The sequence below is a fragment of the Taeniopygia guttata genome, chromosome 17 (genome assembly GCF_048771995.1).
Source record: "Taeniopygia guttata chromosome 17, bTaeGut7.mat, whole genome shotgun sequence".
NCBI classification, from domain to species: Eukaryota; Metazoa; Chordata; class Aves; order Passeriformes; family Estrildidae; genus Taeniopygia; species Taeniopygia guttata.
Genome location: NC_133042.1, coordinates 2,871,875 through 2,894,206, shown reverse-complemented (window position 1 = coordinate 2,894,206; position 22,332 = coordinate 2,871,875). Strand labels below are relative to the sequence as shown.

Genomic DNA, 22,332 nt, shown 5'->3' with positions numbered 1-22,332 from the left:
ACACACCTCAACGAAAGTTTCTGTTTTAATGAAAACTTTCCTGGGGACAAAAAAAAAAAAAATCTGCATGCCAAGCACTTCCTAGATGAGTGGATTTCCCTGGGGAGGGTGGGCTGCTGCAGAGTGGCAGGGAGAAAGGAAGGAACTTTCCTGGGATACAGGAATGCTTCCAGCTGCCAGCAGAGCTTGTTCCTCCTGGCTGTGCTGATGACCAGCTCCAGAGGATCCCCACAGGCTGCAGCCCATCTCTGCTGGCAGCCAAGTAACACTGACATCATTTTCCCCCAAGTACAGTAAAATCACCCTTGTCCTAGTAGCAATAACAGACTCCTGTGAGAGCACAACGTTTTGTTAAGATTTTTAATTAAGATGATTTGGAAGAAGATGAGCCCCAGAGCAGACAACCATCCTGTTTTGGGCCTAAGCCGCACGGTTTGGTGCAAAAGGTGAACACTGAGCAATGGGAAGCCTCTTGTGAATTCTGCTAAAATGGGGGGGATGAAGCAACACTTCAGAGAACCAGACCCCTTCTTTGGGGTCACTTGCTTCCTGTCACCTCACCTTCCCCAAAAGCCTCTTCCCCTTTCTCTGGGAAAGAAGAAACTGCCGGGCTCTGCTCGCCTCTGCCTCTCTCTCTCCCCCTGCTTCCCACTTTCACTCCCATCGGTTTCACGTTCCTTCTGCCAGGCGGAAAATCTTGCGGAGCTGATGCAGCCGGGCAGGAGCAGCAGGACTAGCAGCAGGACCAGCAGCAGCAGGACCAGCAGCAGCAGGACCAGCAGCAGCAGCAGCAGGACCAGAAGCAGAAACAACAGCAGCAGGAGCAGCAGTAGCAGGAGAAGCAGGAGCAGCAGCAGCAGCAACAGCAGGAGAAGCAGCAGCAGCAGGAGCAGGAGCAGGAGCAGGAGCAGGAGCAAGAGCAGGAGCAGAGCAGGAACAGGAGCAGCAGCAGCAGCAGCAGGAGAAGCAGGACCAGCAGCAGGAGAAGCAGGAGCAGGAGCAGCAGCAGCAGCAGCAGGAACAGCAGCAGCAGGAGCAGGAGCAGCAGCAGGAGCAGCAGCAGCAGCAGCAGCAGCAGCAGCAGCAGGAGCAGCAGCAGCAGGAGCAGGGCTGATCCTGGTTCCGCCCACCGGGACTTTCCTGGCTTCCTCCTGCAGGGAGCGGGGGGAGCAGGAGCGGCCGGAGGCAGGAGCCGGCCCCGGCAGCGCGGGGAGCGCTCCCGCCGCTCCTGCCGGGTTTCTACTGTAGGCGGTGCATTCCTCGGGAGGGAGGGAGGGTGTGCGCGCCGGTGCCTTCCCACACTCGCGACAGCTCTTATTTAATGGGGGTCTCCATGCAGGGCAGGCAGCACAGGAGGTTCGGCGGTGCCCGGCTCGCTGGCAGGACGCGCCCGGCGCTGCTGGCATGGAGAGCGCGGCGGAGATGGGCGCGGAGGCTGCGGGCAGCGGGCACGGCGCCGGGCTGCGCCTCCGCCAGGACCTCCGCAGGATCCGCTGCGCTCTGCTGCTCTGCCTGCTGGCCGTGCTGCTGCTCATGCTGCCCACAGCCTACCTGCTGGTCGGGAACCTGCGAGCGCCCAGCTCCTGCGGCAGCCAGGTAAGGCAGGCACCGGGGAGCGCACCTGAGTCCCGCCGCGCCTCCCCACCGAGCCGCTCCGGAGCGCTTTTCATGCTCGTGATCAATCAGCGAAGGTTTAGGTTGGGTATTAGGGGAAAAAAATTTCACTGAAAGAATAATAAAATAGGAATTGTCTTCCTATTTTGGAAGATGGAATCACCATCTCTGGATATATTTTTAAAAAGACTGGACTTGGCACTTGGTGCTATAGTGTAGTTGAGGTGTTAGTGCATAGGTTGGAGTTGATGATCTTAGAGGTCTCTCCCAACCTCATTATTCTGTGATTCTGTAATTTCTCGCCTTCGACAGCACACTCGAGGCTCGCTGTGGCATTCCTTCTTCCTCGCCCTGATGATAAATCTGATTATGGCTCGTTCTTTTTAACTAACGGTTCCTCACTTTCAAGCAGAGTACATGGTTTTGGGACTTTTATTGCTGAGCTGCTTAAAAATCACTGATTTCTGCCGGATTTTTGACACTGTGTTGCATTTTCCTCCCTTCTTTTGGGTTAAATCTCTGGCTTCCCCTCGTTGTGTCTGGTCTCAGGAGTACATGACTTTAAAACTTTTATTGCTGTGCCGTAGGGAATGCTTAAAAAAAAAAAAAAAAACACTGCTAGGTGGAAATCACTGTCTCTGCACTGATTTCTGCCAGATTTTTGCTACGGGTCATTTCCCTTCTTTTGGGTTAAATCTGTGGCTTCCCCTCTCAGTGTCTGGTTTCAAGAGTACATGACTTTGAAACTTTTATTGCTGTGCCATAGGGAATGCTTAAAAACAAAAATCACTGCTTGGTGGAAATCACTGTCTGTGCACTGATTTCTGCCAGATTTTTGATGCTAAGGCTCATTTCCCTCCCTTTTTTTGGGTTAAATCTGTGGCTTCCCCTCTCAGTGTCTGATTTCAGGAAGACCTGCTGATGTCACTGGGTCAATCACCCGTGGGCTGGTGGATAATTAATTATTATTAATGTGAACTTCCGCAGAGATCCTATTTGAGACAGTTAAAGAGAGTCTGACCCTGAACTTTCCATCCTGGTAACTCCCCATTAAAACTTTTTCTCAGTCCAGGGCTCTTCTCAGCTCTTCTCCTTTGCCAGGCAGCTACTCTCACTTTGTTCCCAGCCGTACAAACTTCTGCTCTGCTGCTTCCGACCCTTTTCCAGCTGCTCCATCCCTCCTGCAAGTGCCTCTTCCCACGGGAGGCTGAGTTCAGCAGGAACACCCCATGCTCGAGGTCTGGTGAATTACGCTTTGAATTTTAGCTTCAGCTCTGAAAATCCTCAGTTAATCAGGAGGATTAAGGGCCCTAGGAAGGAGGGTCGGTTCTCAGTGGCCTCGCAGGCAGGGTTGTCACCTGGCTCACGTTTAGCCCGGGGATGTTTGGGAGGGTGAGAGCGGCGGCCGCGCCTCTGCCGGCGGCTCCCAGGGCTGCGCTGGCCCCGCCGTGACCCCGAGGCTGCTCTGCCCCAGTGATGCCGAGCTCAGGGTGCAGCATCCTCTGTCTGACCTGGCTCTAACCTGCTGCACTTAAATCTGGCAATTCCTTGAGGGTGTGAGCTGTGCTGCTGCCTGACTTTGTCTGTCCCAGCTGTAAAACCCAGGCTGCCCTACCTGCAGATGCCAAAGCACAGCTTTCTTCAGGGGCTGGGCATGAGCTGAGAGGATTTGGGGGCCTTCAGTTCGGGAAATGTGGAATTATAGCAGAGCAGAGGTTGAATGTGGAGGGGCTGGGAAAGCTGGGTGCTACTCGAGGTTAGGGGTGAAATTCACGAGGTGCTTTGGGCAGCCTCTGCTACTGCTCTAGGTTTGTGTCCCATGAGAGAAGAAGAGGCTTGAAATCTTGGAGTGGAAGAATAATCAAATGTTAACTTCTTTAATCAATGCAATGCGTTCCTGGATCGTGACCCTGTTGGCAGCGTTAGCACAGAAAAGGTTTTTTAATGAGTGGGTTTGCTTCTTAAGAGGAAGAGCACGACGTAAACGGTCGGAATTGCTACTCTGGTGTGCATTCCCATGCACCTGCTCCCGGTTAGGAACACGTCATCTCTCCACAGTGATGTTACGAGGTGATCAGACGAGTTACAACCTCTGCGAGTCCCAGGGAGGAAGAGGAAGGTCACTGGGGCTGGCAGGGTGCCCTGGGTGCCGTGGGAGAAGCTGCACCTCCGCTGGGCCCTGCCTGTTCCCGACTTTTCATTGACTCTGCTGCTCTCTGTGCTCACCACTGACCCTGCTGCTGCCTGTGCTCATCGGTGCTGTCCAGCAGGACAGCACACAGGGCTGGGTGGCTCTGCCTGGAGCCTGCAGGTTCAGGGTGGTTCAGTCCCTGGGAATATTTCTGGGCATAAAAGCTCTCAGGAAAATGTCTTTTTGCATTTCCTTCTGCATTCAAAGTTTGCTAGATGGCTCCGTCCTCATGTGCCCCATTGACAGCTCAGGTGGGGACTTTTGGGACCAGCCACGTGTGGCAGAGCTCTCTGTGGCACTGGTTTTGGGGTGTGGGTGCCCTGGGCACTGTGGGATGAGTGGGCAGCCCTGAGGATGCCCCAGATGAGTATTGGCCTCCTGACCCTTGCAGCCCATGGGAGGAGTCCTCTGGTTGCCCCACAGAGCTCTGCCCACACACGATTGTCACCTTCGAGTGCTCTGGGGACAGCGCTGGGAGGAGGGAGGGACTCAGCAGGCGAGGAGCAGATGGAGTGAATTCCTGAGTCCTTCCTGGAGCAAGAGGAGAAGGGAAACCCGGGAAGGTTTGTGCAACAGGGGAGTGTCCCTGGGCACGCTGCCCGCAGGGTGAGGCACATTGGTCATCCCTGCCTTGCCGTGGGTGCACGTGGTGTCACCTGGTGCCTCTGAAGGGATGCAAACTCATCTCTTTCACTGGAAATGTCCCTTTCAGAAAAAAGGAGAGCAAGTTATGTCATTACAGCAGCATGTGTGGGCTACCTTGTGTGTCATGGTGCGGTGCATCTTGAATGAATAATTCCAGTCTGGTGATAGTTTTCCCTGGACACCTTCCAGGCTCCCTCCGTTGCTCCTTTGGGAAAGAGAAATCACTTTCTTTTGTGCTTCAGTCCAGAGGGAGGAGAGGAAAAAGAGTTTTTCAAACCAGAACACGTGGCTTGTGTTGCTAGCAGAAAATCTATATTAAGGCCATAGTGGTGCCCTGCTGGAGGAAGGGACATCCTTCCTCAAAGGGAAGCCAAGTTTCGGGCTGAGTTCCCAAAACCATCAATGGAATGACACAGGAGAGCAGCTCTGGCTGCCTCAGCATCCCACCCAGCAGAGCATCAAGTCCTGTGGCCTGGAGAAGTTGGTATTTGGGTTTATTTTTCATGGCATCCTTGGCACGTCAGGGCCACAGGCAGCATAAAGAGGAATCCCAAACCCTGTCCCACGGGTTGGACATGCAGCTGTGTGCCAGGCCTGTGCCATGCCAGCTGGCAGTGGAGAAGGGACCTGCTGCAGAGCAGGAGGAACTGGAAAATCCCAGGGGCTCCACCTGGATCCTGCCAGAAAGCTGATAACAAATCCCAGGAGAGATCTGCCCTCGTGGCCTGCCCACAAAGCAAGGAGAACCTCAAAAGACTTCCTGGTCTTTGGGGAAGGAGAAATGCCTGGGGAGGAGCAGCAGCACACCTGGATGGGCCCAGGTGTTGGGATTCCCCTTCCAAAGCCAGCACCAGGTAAATCCCTGCCTGGCCACCGCTGCTGGATGCAGATGCTCCTTGTGAGCACATACCTTGGGTACAGCATTCCACTGGGCAGCAAAATGTTCTGATTGAAGCCAGGTTTTACTGGCACAGACCAATTCCTGCCAAAAATTCCCAGCCCAGGCCATGCAGCATGTCAGGAGTTAGAAAAAAATGGGGTTTATGTAGATGGCCTGCAGAGATCCTCCCTGTGAAGTAGTGCTGAAGGGGAGTGCCTGGAGGAGCTGGGGCTTTTCTGCTTATCAGTCCCTCTGCCTGCAGTGCCAGCTGCTCTTGCCATGCCCCTGGATAGCAGCCCTTCTTTTGGGGTGCAGCAATACCTGGATATAAATGCACCAGGGCTGTTTGGACATTTGTGGTACCAGAAGTGTTCAGCACACAGCAATCCCCAGGATCTTTAGAGCTGCCTGTCCTTGAGTCAGCTCAAGGTGGGATTTTCAACATCACTCAGTGGTTGGGCTCTCCACAGTAACCCAAGGGAAAATTGAAGCTGTGAACTTTTCAGAACCACAAAAAGCAGTGATTGTGTGAATGTTCTCTCTGTTGTCTCAGTTCTCCCTCCCCATCAATGCACAACATCTCTGCCTATTCAGGACAAGTATTTCTGACACCTGGTTTATGCAGCATTGCTACTGCTAAAACATTTTATGTAGGACATTTGTATTTATATTTACACCTTTATGAGATAGCACAATTAGGAAAAAAAAACAAAGAACAGCCATACCTTTGCCAAGCAACAGAATAATTTCACACCTTGCTCTGCCCCCTGCTCTATCTGCTCTGTCCTTTAGCATCTCTGAATGCAGCTCCTGCACCTGGAGTCTCCAGCTGGATTTCTTAGGAAACAAGTACATTTAGGTTTAAACGAAACCTTTTCGTTATCTTTTATAAAGAAGCAGAATTCTTCTTGCTCTCCTTCCCATTTTCCTGCCACCTCTGTTTGGATTGCAACATCCAAGTTTATACAAGGAACTTCAGCAGAAGTTAAGCTTCAAGTGTGTAAACAGTTCCACAGAAGTTACATTCTTAAATATAGGTTTGGGACTGATTATTTCCCTGGCTGCAGAATCCTTAGAGAATGGGATCACTAATGAGAATTAGTTACTCGGGAAATAGGTAGGAAATGCCAGACAAGGAATGTGTAAATATACTCCCAGGTGAATACGGCTGGCTGAAAGGCAGGGGAGTGTGAGGGAAAGCCTTCATTCTGACCTTGTGCTTCCCACCAGGGCAGGGACACAGTCACCAGGCTGTGGCTGAGTCACATCAACGGGGCACTCCTGGTCAGAAAGCAGCACTTTGAAACCCCTCACACATAGGGAAAGGCTCAGAAATCTGGAGAGCACAGCACCAATTTTCCCTCAGCCCCACACTGGAAGCTCACACCAGTCTCTGCCAGGAGGCTGCTGGGGCTGGGCCACTCATCTGTGCACAGGTGGGCAAGGGAATACAAAAGAAAAGGAGAATTTTTCCTGCTGTTTTCCTTCTCTATTTTTTCCCACCGCACTGGAGCAGCTATTTCAGAAATGACTGATTGCTGCAGGAGCACACGGATGTTTACTTCCAGTAAAACATTAAACTATTTTTGGGTTTCCTGGAGCAGCCAGCAGCCCCCAACCCCAGGCAGGCTGACTCTCCTTCCACAAACATTCCCCTTCCCCAGCCAATATAAATTATCTATCTTCTCCTTCTCCTGCAGTGTTTGAAGCTGTGTGAGACACAGCCAGCAGGAGCCAGCTTCAGCATCTAGATATTGATATTGTTTCCTTTTTTTGGGCAAAGTGCTTCAGATAGTTTGCTTTGAGCTGACCTGGGGTGGTTTATTCCGTTTATTCAGTGTGGTTTTGGCGTCTGCCCATAAAAAACACCTGTGTGCTCCTGAATGGTGTTCTGGGATGGGGGTTCCTGACAGCCCTGAGGTCAGCCCTGAGGGTCAGCACAGCCCAGGCCTCTCCCAGGGCTGCTCCTCACAGCCCGTGAGGCTGGATGCAGAGGCAGCATCCCCCACCATGCCCAGCACCCCCCAGCACCCCCCACCATCCTAAAGGATCCCCAGTATCCCACAACATCTCCCAGCACCCCCCAGCACCCCCAGCACCCCACAACATCCCCCAGCATCACCCTGCATCCCAAAGCATCCCCCAGCACCCCACAGCAACCCCAGCATCCCACAGCATCCCCAGCACCCCCCAGCATCCCAAAGCACCCCCCAGCATCCCCAGCACCCCCCAGCATCCCAAAGCACCCCCCAGCATCCCCAGCACCCCACAGCATCCCAAGGCATCCCCCACCATCCCACAGCACCCCCCAGCACCCCACAGCATTCCACATCATCCCACAACATCCCACAAGATCCCCCAGCATTGCCCAGCATCCCAAAGCATCCCCCAACACCCCAAAGCATCCCCCAGCATCCCCCAGCATCCCCAGCATTCCAAAGCACCCCAAAGCATCCCCCAGCATCCCAAAGCATCCCCCAGCATCTCACAACATCCCCCATCATCACCCTGCATCCCAAACCATCCCCCAGTATCCCACAGCATCCTTAGCATCCCCAGCATCCCACAACATCCCCCACCATCCCCCAGCATCCCCCACCATCCCCCACCATCCCCCAGCATCCCCCAACACCCCACAGCATCCCACAGCACCCCCAGCATGCTCTCTCTGAGCTGCCAGGGTGCACAGCCCTGGCTGTGCCATGCCCAGGTGACTTGGGAGGAGCAGCAGGTGACTGAGGTGACTCAGGAGCAGCAGGTGACTGAGGAGATTCAGGAGCAGGAGGTGACTGAGGAGATTCAGGAGCAGGAGGTGGCTGAGGTGACTCAGGAGCAGCAGGTGGCTCAGGACACGGGTGACAGGCACAGTCTGTCCCTCGAGCTGCTGCAGGGCAGTGCCCAGGGCCGTGTCCTGCCTGAGGGGAACGGGAGTGCCCAGCTCCAGAGGGGAATTGCAGAGGAGAGGAAGGATGAGCCTTCCCCAGGGCAGCAGAGCTCACCCTGCAGCTGCTCCCTCGGCTCTCCTCAGCTCCTGCCTCCCCAGGAGGTCACCCAAAATTCCACACTGACCTCAGGAACAGGCTTGGCCCGGCTGCAGGACAAAAGGCAGGTGGAGCTGATCCACCTCAGTCTCTCTGCTGGTCGTGGAGAACCTTTGCTCCTGTTGTGGAGAACCTTTGCTCCTGTAAAGGCTCAGACCTGCCCTGCCTTGAGAAGAACCTCTCCCTCTGCTCTGCTTGCTGTGCCTGGATTGAGGGCAGCTCCAAGCAGCAGTGCTGGGCACCAGCCCATGGCTGGGTCACACTGGCCACTCTGCTGCTGCTCCCCTGGGCGTGCCAAGGGCTTGTCCAGCTCAGAATTTCACAAACCTCCCCCCAGGTCCTGTCAGAGGTGAAGGCAGCTCTAACCCAACAGCAGAAATGTCTTGCAGTGAAGCAAAGACGTGTCAGGGCTCACCTTTTTGCCAAAATGCTCCATCTGAATTCACGGATGTCACTGCAGCTGTTCATGTTGTGGGATAATTCCTACAAGACCCTCTGAGCTGACTGCTGTCACTGTCCCCTGCAGGTCACAGAGGAGAGGGGCTCTCACTTTCTGAAGCAACGAGCAGTGGCTGCTGGTGAGTTTGGCACCCTTTCCCCTCGGGAGCTGCACCCCAGCACCCTCCCCACTGCCCTGTGCCCTCACCACCCCAACCCTGCCCAGACAAACCTGCCGGGCCACACTGGGGGGGAGATGCAGGGGGAGAACCGTGGGCAGGGGGAAATGGGAGCATTTCTAACCCCGGGCTGTCAAAGCTGGGCAGGCACAGGCTTCCCAAAACTCTGCAGGGTCAGTGTGTCAGCGTTCAGGAACACACATCACCACGGGATATGATTATCTGCAGGTGCTTTTATTGAGAGCTCTGGGAGTCAGGGGTACAGACCCAAATCTGACTCTAACACGGCTTTCAAGCTAAACATATTTTATATTCTATCGTTATATAACTTACATATTAATGGTTAAACTTATATTGTTCTATTGTATACATTGACATGAGTTTCTCGTGATCTTTCTTAGGCCCCTGACCACAGTTGCTCATTATTAGTCTTATGATTAAACAGTAATTATATTTAATGACTAAACAATCATCACATCTAACAATTACATCATTTATTATGTACTAGCTACAGAGGTGCAGTTCTAGCAAGTAAAAGTTCTTCATGTGCTTAGGGTGTTTATTTTTCCAGGGCCTACTGAGCTTATTTTTCCTTTTAACCCTAAATCCCCATGATTTTAAAACCCTTTTACTATCAAGTGGGACTCCCTGAACAAGCACAAGCAGGGATTTGGGATCCCTTGCTCCTCACACTTCCCCTCTCTGTGCCCTCCATCAGTTCAGGGCACAGCCACAATGTGCCCTGCTGGTGCTGCAGCAGCTCTGACAAGCTCCCTCTTTGCAGTTTATTACCTCAGGGGTGTCACTGAGAGATCACAGAGAATCAATCCCCACTCAGACTCTGCAGAAGGGAGAGAGCTGCACATTTCCTCCTGGACATCAGTCACCACTCGTATTTTATTGACTTAGGGAAGGTTCTTCCCCCAGAGGTGCTGGCACTGCCCAGGCTGCCCAGGGAATGGGCACGGCCCCGAGGCTGCCAGAGCTCCAGGAGCCTTTGGCCAGCACTGCCAGGGATGCCCAGGGTGGGATTTTGGGGGGTCTGGGAGCTGGGCTGGATCATCCCCGGGGTCCCTTCCAGCTGAGGATATTCTGTAATTTTATTATTGAACAGCAGCAAACATCCTCACACCATTTTTTTTCCCTTTTCCCTCAGTTACAGACACACTTTCCAGCGCAGAGAAGCCACGAGCTCACCTGACAGGTAATTCTCGTTCACAACTAAATCCTTTTTACAGCCAATGTTGTGGTTCAGTAACCTTGGTCTGTGTGGATCTGACAGGAGCAGGTGTTGCAGGGAACATGGGGGACAGAATAATCAGCTTTGCCTTGTGGAGCATGCCAGACTGAGTGCAGTGTGTCTGTAGGAAAGGGCCCACAAAGGGACAGCTGACAGAAATGTCACTTTTCCGAGCTGTTTCTTTTATTGAAAGACCAGCTTTTGTAACTGAACAGGAACAGGTACCTAATGTCTCAGTGATCTGCTGAATCCTCCAGAAAAGGTATGGAAGGAGCTCATGTGAGCCCTCGTGGACCAGTGAATTGGCAAGAATTACAAGTTTTGGAGCAAAATCAGGTCAAATCAGGCTGGTTTTATTTTATTTTTCTGCAAGGCCTGACTCAGACTACACACACCATATTCCTATAAATCCTCCCTCCTGTTTTCAGGGAGATAATCTCTAACACATTTCAGAGCAAGCAGGGAAAGGGTAACTCCAAATTGAGCCCTCCAAGTTTTTATGTTGTCTTAGGAAGGTGCCATCACAAATCCTGTCACAGGGTGGGCTGCCAGGCCTTTCCAAAAAGCTTCCAGGCCTTTCCAAGAGCTTTCCATGCCTTTGCAAGAGCTTTCCATACCTTTCCAAGAGCTTTCCATACCTTTCCAAGAGGTTTCCATGCCTTTCCAAAAGGTTTCCATGCCTTTCCAAGAGGTTTCCATGCCTTTCCAAGAGCTTTCCATGCCTTTCCAAGAGCTTTTCATGCCTTTCCAAAAGGTTTCCATGCCTTTCCAAAAGGTTTCCATGCCTTTCCAAGGGGCTGCCAGCATCTCCAAGGTCCTCATGTCACCACCTCAACCTTGAAGCTCCACCCACATGGAAAATTTAGGTATTCCCAGAGAAAAGTTCCTGTCTGGCTCCAGTGTGGATGGAGTGAGTGGCAAAGGGTTTCCAGCTGGCCTGAGGCCATTTATCCCTCTCCAAAGTACAGCTCACTGCAGAGGCTTCCCCAACACCCCGAGTGCTGCCCCAGGGTGAACTTTATAACTTGAAAACTGCAGGAAGTGCTGGGATGTTTCTCTCAAATCCTCCTGCAGAGATCCAAATCCACCCCCAGGGTCCCATCAATCTGCAGCTCAGGGCTGATGCATTTCCCAGCAGAATTTCCTTTCCTTGATCCACCAGCTCCTCCCTGGTGCCCATCCTTGGTGCCTTTCCCTTTGGCACGGGGGTTTCTGGAGCTCCAAACCTGACCTGGCCTTGTCCACAATCACATCTTTGCCCAAGTGCAAGTTCTAAGGAGCAAGAGGACCATGTCTGCTGCTGTAAGGTTTTGGTTTTTTAAATCCCCCGTGGCAGAGAGCCAGAGGCTCCAGTGACTCAGAGGAGCAGCCAAAGCTCTGCTCTGCTGTTGGGAACTTCCCTGGGTTGCATAAAACCCCAGCTGCCACAGGGAAACACCCAGCAGTTTTCTCCAAATTTCTTCAGCCCCCATATTTACAAAAATTCCTTTGCCATCACTCCCAGGCCTCCCTGGGACTGTGTCCATCCTCTCTGGCATTCCACTGAGGGCCAGTCACTGCTGGCCATAGAAAAGAACAAGAAGAAACTTAAGATAATTTTTTCTCTCCTTTCTGTGCTGTTCTGTGTAGTCATCAAGGAACACAATATCTATGAATTATCTTTGACCTTTTTAGCCTGAACATATTCCTGGTGCTTCTCCCTGTGGCAATGCCTTTCCCAGCTCAACAGCACTTTGCAGGCAGAAAATATTTCCTGTTATTTTCAGCTCTGTGCATAATACTATTTTGGGTTCCACCCTGGTTTTCCCTTCTCAGAAACCATGACTTGTGCATAGAAAGTGTAAAAGGAATATTCTCCTGATCTTTGTTACATTCCCCCACCTCAGGGGCCTTGTTCAACTTGAAGGTGGCAGACTACAAATCCTAAATTGCAGGAAATCTCTTCCACACCTTTATTCTGTCTTTTTCTAGTTTTAGGCACATCTGTTGTGAAGGTGAGAGCAGAGGAGGGAGAGGAATGAGAATTAGATGGGGTTCTTTGGGAATGCACTGATTAATTGGCAGTAGCAGAATAACTCCATGTTTTGGTGTCTGTTCCTTCATGATAAATCTTCCAGCTGCTCTTGGCCTTTTTAACTCCCACTGAGAATTTTTATTCATCCAGACTGGAATTGAGATCTCCCCTCCCTGATGATTTTGCCTACTGAGATGTGCCAATCCCCAGCTCAGAGCTCCCTCCAAGCCCATTTTCTCCTGTGTATTATTGTTCATTTGGGACTTCTCCTTGCCTTGTCATCATCCCCTCCCCACTTATTTGGTTGGATTTGGGGTCAGAATTCAGGGCAGTGCCTTTTCCTTCTTGTCACCAGCCTGTGGCACAGTGACCATGGCTGCAGGACCTGGCTCGTGCTCCTCGTGCTGCAGTGGTCCCAAACCCCCTCTAAATCTGGGCAGAGCTTCATTTATCCTTCCAAATTACCTTTATAAAATCCTCAGGGCATGGCTGGAGCACCAGAGGACACAGGACCCTGCCCCACAGGGGCTCCAGCACAGGCTCCAGTCTCTTGCTGACACTCAGAGCTCAGGATTAGGCTCTGCCATTGCTGCTAAGAACTGCAGAAACCCCACAAATTCAGCACAAAATATATCCCAAATCTGACAGACAACAGGTATTCTCCAACAAGGGACTGAACCTGTCCAGAGGACAGGAGAATTAAGGGATGCCAGAAATTTATAGTGAGAAAACAGAAGGAGCTGTGGCAATGAATCTCTTATTAAAAGCAGATTTTAATTCCTTTAAGAATTAGCATCATAAGTATATTTGCAGGAAGCAGAGCTCCAGAAATTAGGAAATAAATAAATACATGACAAGTACAAAATACAGCTGCTGCTAGAAAAGGAGCTGTGCTGTATTAAAAAGCACTTGAGCATTCATTTTATTCTCCTGTTACTGAAAGCATGGGGAAAAGTAATTAACTTGAAAATAGAGAGCATCAATAGAGGGAGATTCATTCTAAAAGGGAGGTTAAAGTTGTGAAACCTGACTAATTCTAAAAGTTAGGAAGTCATGTAGTTCATTTGAAATATTCTATAATAAAATCTAATTATAACTAATATAAAAATGCATTGTGGAATTGAGTGTCATTGACATTTTAAATGCATCATTCTACAAGAAAAGAATATTTCACAGGCAGCTTCTCTTCAAGTTTCCCCCAAAATTTCAGAGATGGACTAGATCCCAGGACATTTTCTGGAAATATTCTGATCTTTCCTCATCTTTCCCACCTCAAACAAGATTTCCTCTGCTCTCTGAGATGAATTGCTCCAAGCTGATGCAAACCTTAGAGGGATCCAAAGTTGGCTGAGCTTTTCCCAGGATTCAGACAGTCCCTAAACCAAGAGGTGGATGCAGATGAATCAGACCAGCAGCACTTTCTTTTATTCCCCTCTCAGTGTCAAAGCTCCATTGCCTCTAACCTTTATAAAATTTCTATAATTTAGCTTTCCTTGCTGCCATAATCCCTTTCTGTCTTCCCCTTCCCTGAAATACTTTTCTCATCCACTTTGCCTCCTGGGAAAAGATCAGAAGGATTTGATATTTCAGCAGCACTAAAAAAAAAAAACACCAAACAACAACAACAAAAAAGGTAATTATTTTGTTGTGCTACTCAGAGAATATAAAAGGAATTGCACTCCTAACAGCTTCCTGTCTCCTCAGGGATTATTTATGGTTGGAAAAGAGGGAAACAGATGCCACTGGGACATGAGCACATTCCTTTTTTGGAGTTTCATTTCACCCAGCATGGACCTAATGGTTATTGCCAAGGGAATTCCAAAGCCTTCCCTCACCTGCATCCCATTTACCCCCCTGCCCCAAATACTGAATAAAAATCAACTTTAAACATGAACATAAACTCATTGAAAAGGTCTCAGTTCCTGGAACTCTGTTCCCTCAATCTTTTCTAAGCATTCCTCATACATTTTCCAGGTTCATTTTAATACCTGAGATAATCTGGATGGGTTTTATCCTCTTCTTCCCACTGCTGCTGTTTTAGCACAACAATTCTATGTGGCAGTCAGTAAAGAGCAGAGACAACTCTTGATTCCCTGCAGAAAAGCGTGCAAAGGCTGAGGTGTATTGTCCTCTCTGTTGTGTGTGAGAAATCAAAGTGGTGAAGGCAAAAGGGCAGCAATTCCCTCATTTTTTCCCCTGCAGGCTGGGAAGCATCCTCAGCTTGGATCAGACTGATGCTGGGGTCAGGACTGGAGCTGTGCTTGTAATCAGCTCACCACAAGATTGGGGAAAAAAAGCCTGGAGCTCTGTCCTGCAGGGCAGCGTGTGGGGCTCTGCCCTCAGTGGGATGTTACAAACATTAAATACCACAAACTACCTGTGCTGGATTTACAATAACGTGCCAATATCTGTCACCTACGTTGGACAGTGTGTCCCCAGCCTAAACCAACAGAAAAATGCCAACACCACAGTGAAACATGGAGGGCATGAAGAAGGAGAAAAAGGACAAGGCACACCCAATTTCCTCCATCTTGTCTCCTTTGGACCCCTTATCTAGAATCCTAAAATTTTACTTTTGCACCTGTGCCACACTTATTACTCATATCAAACACTCAGAGCTGGTAACTCATCCTGTAAGATTGAAAACTCTTTTCCATGGACAGAGATCACAGACAGTGTCTCTGGGGGCTCTGTCCAGGGGGGTTCCTGACCCCTGCCAGGGTCCCAGACCTGCCAGGGCAGCCAGAGGGAAGCTCTGGATCCCCACAGAGACTCAGCCTTGAGGAGGGACATCTCATCCTTTGGGGTCTGACCCACAGCCAGGACCCCCCTACAGGCACAGCTTACACTGCCAAGATCTTCCTGGAACACCCTTGGCTTCCAGCACTGGTAGCTCAGATCTGGACACCTGGTGGGAAAATACCACTGGACACTTGTCTGCAGCCCATCCAGCTCAGTTATCAGGCTGTGAAATAAGAACATTGTGTCACTAGAGGACACGTGAAAGCACTACATGAGCCGCTGCTATTGCAAAGGTGAAAAAGAGGAAGTTTATTTTTTTACTCTAGTATTTATACTTTAAAAAAGGTGACAGTGGATTAGAGGGTGAATGTGTCACCTCTCCAATGACGTTGCTCAAACTACTAGCACATTAAATTTTTCTGCCTTTATGGAGGAATGCAAAACAATAGATAGTTTACAGAAGGTTGTGCGAGACAGTTTTTTATGAGAATGTAAACTCAGAAGGCTTTAGAAAATCTTAAGAATCAAACAACATTGCTGCCCCAGCATTTTGCTCAAATTATTTAAATTCCTCCCCTTTTGGAGCAGAGATTTCTACATCCACACCCCTGGCTGTGGCAACCTCACCCACCCTCCTCTCCCTCTCTCTCCCTCAGTGAAGAAGCAGGACCTGGCCAGCGCCGTGGGGAGCCACCTGCCCATCCTGCAGTGGGAAGACAAGCGAGGCTTGGCCTTCACCAAGAACAACCTGAGTTATTCCAGCAACGCCCTGGTGATTCCTGTCTCTGGGGACTACTACGTGTACGCCCAGGTCACCTTCCGAGGGCCCGTTGAGAGCAGCCACAAGGCCAGCTCTGTCACTGAGATCATCACCAAGGTCACCGACAGCTACCCCGAGCCCACCCAGCTGCTGACGGGCACCAAGACCCTCAGTGAGAACGGCAATGGTTGGTTCCAGCCCATTTATTTGGGCGCTGTTGTCTCCTTGGAGGTGGGAGACAAGCTGATGGTCAACGTGAGTGACATCAAGCTGGTGGATTACACCAAGGAGCACAAAACTTTCTTTGGGGCCTTTCTGCTGTAGGGCTCTGGAAGCAGCTGGTGGGAGATCCCTGCGGGGTCATCGAGGCGATCTTGATGGATTTTGGTTTTGTGGGCGCGTGTTGGGGTGAGATCTGTGCTGTCTTCCTTCTTCTTCTTCTTCTGTGCCATCACTGCCCTGCAGCTTGCTAGAGCCTTAATTTAATGGGTAGGGAAAGGTGAAGCTGCAGGTTGAAGTGAAATAACCTCCAAAAAAAAAAAAAAAACCAACAAAAAACCAACCAAAAACTAACCCCAAAAAAACCCCAAATAAACAAAAAAAAAAACACCCTCAAAATAACAAAAAAAAAAACCCAAACGAACAAAAAAACCCAAAAAAACACTCAAAAATATCTCAAAACCAAACAAACAAAGAAAAGCCAAAACAGAAAAATGAAAGTCATGTTGAAGGGGGGAAAAAAATGTATTTTTGAAAGCAAAAGTTGAAAGTTCTTCAAAACTTTGTAAGCTAAGGAGAAACGTTTGAAATTTCTGGGTAGGAAGTTTCCTCTTGAATATTGAGCTAAGCTATGTCCCTAATTCCACCTTTAATGTACAATTTCCTCAACTCCAAAAAAAAAAAAGGGTTTTTGAGCTTTCCCTAGCACTTCCAGTATAGTTTTGCATGACCCTTCTTCAGATTCTCCTTTCTAAAACATAATTTACTTCTCATCATTTCCTTATGAACACATTTACTCAGTACTTTGCACTAACATAAAGCTCAGGTTAACAATTAACTGCTTAATTAATCCCTTCCAACTCCCCTGTAAAGTAGATTAAAATTATATCTTGTGCTTTGCAGCAGCTACTTGAGATTTTTGGTTTTTCCAAAAAATTGTTTACAGTTCTCTAAGCCCATATACAGCCTCAAAATATTCTGGAAAAGATCTAGGGAACACACAAAACACTTTCTGTTTCAGCATGGAAGTGGAATGTCCCCTCCAGGTCCTAACTTTAGGATAACACAAAAAAAAAAATAACAACAAAAAACAAAAAACAGGCTAGAGAGAGAGAGAGAGAGAGAGCAAAATTTTGCACACTTTTAAATCAGCAACCAAAATTTTGGGAGAAAAAGAGAAAACCTCTGCAATATTTTGCTTTCCATTATATGTAATGCAAAGCAAATGCAACTGAAGAAATCACTGCTTGGGCTCCAGCCACAACTGATGGTGGCCTCTGTCCCCAAGGGACTCCCCAGCCTTGCCCTGGGTGAAGGTTGGCCACCACTTGTCCCCACACAAGGTGAAAAATCCAATGACACAGCTCTGGTGGAGCTCAGGACTGTTTAACTTCCCACCTTGCACTTACTCATTTCCACAGACCTTTCTGCCTCTCAGGGAAATTCCCATTTTCCGCTCCCCTCCTGCAGAAAATACATCTCCAGCAGTGGCTCAGGACCCTGATGGATTTGGAGTTTACACCCTGAACAGCCCCGAGGTCTCACAGCCAAGCACCCATCCCCAACCTCCAGGCTCCCCTCTCTGCAGCTCTTCCCTGCCTCACTCCTTGGATTTCCTCCATTTCTCCACTTCTTGCCCAAAAATTACATCAAGGCTTTGTTACCTGAGCTGATGTTTCCACTCCAAGCCGTGGTGGAGCCCAAAGTCCCCCATCAGTGATGGGGAATTGCATCCCTGGGGTGAGGGGCCGTGTCTGGAGAGCTGAACTGGGCACAGATTTGTAGTGGGACAACCCCCTGTGAGGTCCTGCAGCTTTGTCCATGGCAAGCCCCTTCCCACCAGGAGACCTTTTATTGCTCTGGGAAGATCTGCTTGAGCTGACAAGAAGTCAGTGGGGCAGCTGGAGCAGGGAGAGAGGCCAAGGAGATTGGGAAGGGAGGAGAGGAGCAGAGCAGGAGGAGAGGAGGTCCAGGCAACACCAGGATCTCTTCATGTCTTGGTGCAAGGACCTTCCTGCTGACATGAAAACTGGCAGGTCTTTTGTGGTAAATCATCTCAAAACTGTGGCTTTTTGCCCATTCCTCCCTATCCTGTAATTCCTGGATCCCACAGTCTCTATCCTTCCCCAGGACTTTGCCACCCTGCCCTGCCCTCTATTCCTGCTCCCAGATTTTCCTTGAGTCTCATCACTGAGTGTTGCCCCTGGCACAACCCTGCCTATTTGGAGAGCTTGAGAAATTTCCTGCATCAAAACCTCATCCCAGTTTGGCTTCCCATCCTTTCTTTGACTCATCCTTCACCTTCCCCACATCCACATCTCAGCTGTCCTCGAGCCCTTTCTCCCTCCTGCCTTCTTGGCCCTGTCCATCAGGTGCAAGGACACTTCTTTGTCCAAATACCATTTTTTACACTCAATTTCTCCAGCCCACAAAGAAAACTGACATCTCAAAATAGGTTTGGATTGGAGAAAGTAAATTTAATTATCCTGCAGGCAGATGAAAACACTCTGAGACAAGGGATCCTCTTATGTTTTTATGATCCAGGTCACTTCCATCTTTGAGTCCTTATTCCTGTTTTATCTCCACCTGCTCAGCCAAGTTTTTTAAGCTGGGTCTGGAACAGTTATTCACCAATTATCCATTTAGTGATTAGCACACACGACCTCAGCCTTGTTCTGGTGACCCAGCTCCTTTTCAGGGCTCTTCCTCCTGCTCAGAGACCCCCTCTACCAGGGTAAAATCTGGTGAAGTCCCCCACTTTTGGCACTTCTAGACAAAATTACTCCCAGTGAAACCCTGAAACTTTCCATATCTCAAATTTTGTGCAGTGTTCCCTCAACACCTCACGTTGAGTCTTTGATCACTTGGTTGTGTGCCCAAAACAGGATCTGACCTCAGGAAAACACAAAATCTGCAGCTTTTGGAACATGTAGAGCACTTTAGGTGACCAGCACACAAAACAACATGGTCAGTCTCATAAAGGAGGATTTGAAATCATCTTTCCAAGACAGGTGACTCCCAGCAATTAGGCAGGAGAGCTTCTGCAAACTAGGGTGAATTTGGCAAATAGGGCAAACTAGGGTGAATTTGGTTTATCCTTGGAGGAAATTGGAGGGGAAATTCTCTCTATTCTGAAATAATTGCAGTGATTCAGAAAGCTTCTCTTTTCTACGAATGAGCAGATCATTCTGAGGGCACAAGGCAATCCTGACAGGCTGGGACAGCAGATTTCCAGGGAAACTCTATCCCAAGGCATCATCACCCAATCCTGGTGTGCTGAACGATGGGCTGGGGCAGAGGAGTGGGGAATGCAACATTTGGCATTCAGAGAGCCTTCTGTGGGACATACACACATTATTTTTTGGTTTTTTTCTGGTGGATATTTCATAGAAGTCTCCAGAAGTTCCATTGGCAATAATGAGCCTTTTCTAGCACATAATCTGTGTCCACTGCACACTAAAGATGAATTTCACCAGCAAAACTTTGCCTGCTGTAGCTGCATTCCAGGTGTGATTCTCCTGATTCATAACCCACAGAAATATTTATTTTAGTCCACTTAGAGCTTTTGCACCCCATTACCCACACCAGCTTTGAGCACATTTAGCACACATTTTATAGGATATAAAACAATATATGTGGCATTACTTGTTTTAAAGTGGTGCAGGCATATTGATCCCCCACATGTATCCTGATGGAAATTCTCTATAATCCCTTTTTTCCCCCATTTCAGTGCTAATAATGTTACTGTAACAGTGACCAGCACATAAAATAAGTGTTCAGGGGCTGATTCTGGCCCTGTTTTATATTAGATATTCCTCCACAGAAGTCAAAGGCATGAGGTGAAGCCACTTTAGTGAGACCAAAGTCAAGCTTAAAGGGAAATATTTCCAACACACTGAACCTAAACTGTGGATTCTCAGATTTTTAATCTTTTTTATTTTTTTTTTTAAGTTAAATAAGGACACAAGTGTTCTCAGAAACTTGTGTTTGTTGAGTTAGAAAATGTAAGCATTTCTAGAGATGTGAAAATGCCCAGGCATCAGCATTTTCAATTAAATGAGAAGCTGGTGAGATCTGGTCATGGGATGCACTGACCTTAAAGTCTGTGGTCAAGCTGAACATGTGCTTTGTTTTCGGAGGGGCTGTGAAACTAAAACCATCATAGGAAAAAAAAATGGAATCTGGAGAAAAAAGGGTGAAATAGGCAGCTTGGGCTAAATGAGGTAAAACATAGGATTTTAGGCTTTGACCCTTCCGTTTCTTACCAAAAAGAACCCTGAAAGCACTTTTCAGAACAAAGCCACTGAAAGAAGAAGTATCAAATTATTACTATTATTTAACTGCTCAAATTATTCTAGATCTTAGGAATTGTCTTCTTCCCTAATTCTTTTCATCCCCAAAAAAAACTAACACTAAGCACAACCCAAATTCATCAAAGAGTTCATTACCTAACACTTCCTTTCCTCTCAGAAACTGAATATTGATAAATAAGCATTAACTTTCTTTCCATCTACACGCAGAAGTAAATCTAGGAAATTTTAATTAAGGTATAAAGAAAACAGCTCCAATCCTGCCAACTTTTATTTGTGCTGAGCATAGCCCCGAGGGGAAGGGGATCATGGTAAAAACCAGCTCCTGGTTGGTGGATGGGAGGAGTAAAACCTGCATGCCTCAGATTAAAAGGGAATAGAAAGTTTTAATTGTGTTTATCCTCAGCTCCAGCATGGCTTGGAGCAATCTGCCAAATCAAGGAGTGACTGCAGGGACTGTCCAGCACAGTTGGCAGGATCAGTGTCCAAAGGGTGTCAAACATCACCCAAAAAGATGCTGCTGAGATGATTTTTGGCAGGGGATGTGAGGAGCAAACATCTCTACAAAGGGGGTCCCCAACCAAGCCAAACAGATTTACTAATTCGCTTGAAAATTCCAAAACAATGTTCCAGAATTTTGAAGGAATCTTGTTTTTTTCACCCCTCTATGGCACAACTGACCACCCTGTCCTTTGTTTTATTTATCTTGTGAGTGGCCCATCATTTCAGGTGAGAAATGAGGAGAGAATTCGTTCTTTAGAAGAATCAGAAAATGTCAAGGATCTTTGCCCCAATGTGGGTGTTACACACCAGTAATAGCATTTTGCTATTGTAAGGGATTCTCTAGAAGGGATTGTCTTTTGTCTTGTGCCTCAGCACTGAGATGTATCTTTACCACAAGAACTGACTTAACTTCTTTATATCTTCCCAAGTTTTATGATAATAAAAATGCAACTTAATGAATGTGACCACTTTTTGATGCCAGTCCCTTCCTAAAACACTAATCATAATTAAGAGTGACTAGTTCATGCAGCCAGGCAGTGCTGATGTATAAGAAATGAGTTTGATTGTGTGTAAATGTGTGAATAATCATTATTTTATGCAGTTAGAGGTCCCTCAGCAGAGCAAAGCCAGACCCAGACTTTCCCCTGGGAATTTAGAGACACTTGCACTTCATCAGGCAAAAACCACACACAAAAACACCTCAGCATGTTGGGAATTCCCTGCTCCAAATTGCTCAGCTCCTGGCTGGCAGGCACAACCCAGCCAGGAATTTCTGGCCAAATGAGAGTCCAAGTGAAGGCAGCAGAGCCCAGGGCACCTCTAACCCAGTTCCAGCTGCAGCTTGGCTCTCCTCATCTCCCAGCAGAGCAGCAGCATCCCCTGGCTATTTATTGCTCAGCCTGGCTGCTGCTATCTTCAATTCCTCTGCTGCCAAGAATGCAGATTCCTTTCTTTCCACCAGCAGAACTGACACACATTCTCCCATTTACCACATTGTTACCATATTATTTCTTATGCTCAAAATTTGTTTTGTTTTACTGGCTTGAACTCAGAGTATCACATCTAAATTGCTTCAGAAGAGGTTTCTGGGGAAGGGCTCTGTGGTCTGCAGCAGGAAGGTTTTCACTGGAATACTCTGAGGAAGGAAATTTTTTTTCCCTGCTTTCCACCCACCTGCAGATCCCTGAGAGGTTTTGTTAGCAGCCTCTGTAGATCAGCCAGGAGCTGATTAGACAGCGGGAATCAGGCTGCTTTCCCCTGTGCCACCAAAAAGATGTTACTTCCTGTTATGTTGGGTTTTTTTCCTTTTTAATCCAATAACTACCTCACATTTAGCAAAAGCAAAACAGAATTTTATTATTACTATTTTCTCTTTTAACTTGAGCAGAGCAGAATTCAATTTCACTGCCATTCTACTCCGTGCTTTGCACATTTAGGGTAATAACTTGAGATTCTTCATGGTCTAAACACACTGAGTGTGAGCACTGTGCTGCACTTTGGCTTCCTTTAATCATATCAAAGGTGTCTGCTCTCAATAAATCCAGGCTCCCTCTCG

General features: G+C 48.5%; 1 protein-coding gene across 1 annotated transcript; it reads left to right on the top strand.

Moving 5' to 3' along the window:
* The first annotated feature begins 330 nt into the window (after positions 1-330).
* Positions 331-21,241, top strand: TNFSF15 (TNF superfamily member 15). Its single transcript, XM_072936652.1, has 5 exons — positions 331-1,244; positions 1,340-1,596; positions 8,898-8,949; positions 10,145-10,192; positions 15,641-21,241. The coding sequence occupies exons 2-5, from the start codon at positions 1,405-1,407 to the stop codon at positions 16,066-16,068; spliced, it is 720 nt and encodes a 239-aa protein (XP_072792753.1). The 5' UTR covers positions 331-1,244; positions 1,340-1,404; the 3' UTR covers positions 16,069-21,241.
* The last annotated feature ends 1,091 nt before the right edge of the window (positions 21,242-22,332 follow it).

Excerpts from the sequence above, each read along its gene's own strand:
- TNFSF15 (XM_072936652.1), top strand. The coding sequence starts at position 1,405 with ATGGAGAGCGCGGCGGAGATGGGCGCGGAGGCTGCGGGCAGCGGGCAC. Across the intron at positions 8,950-10,144 it reads GCAACGAGCAGTGGCTGCTG|TTACAGACACACTTTCCAGC; the intron begins GTGAGTTTGGCA and ends CTTTTCCCTCAG. Across the intron at positions 10,193-15,640 it reads GCCACGAGCTCACCTGACAG|TGAAGAAGCAGGACCTGGCC; the intron begins GTAATTCTCGTT and ends TCTCTCCCTCAG.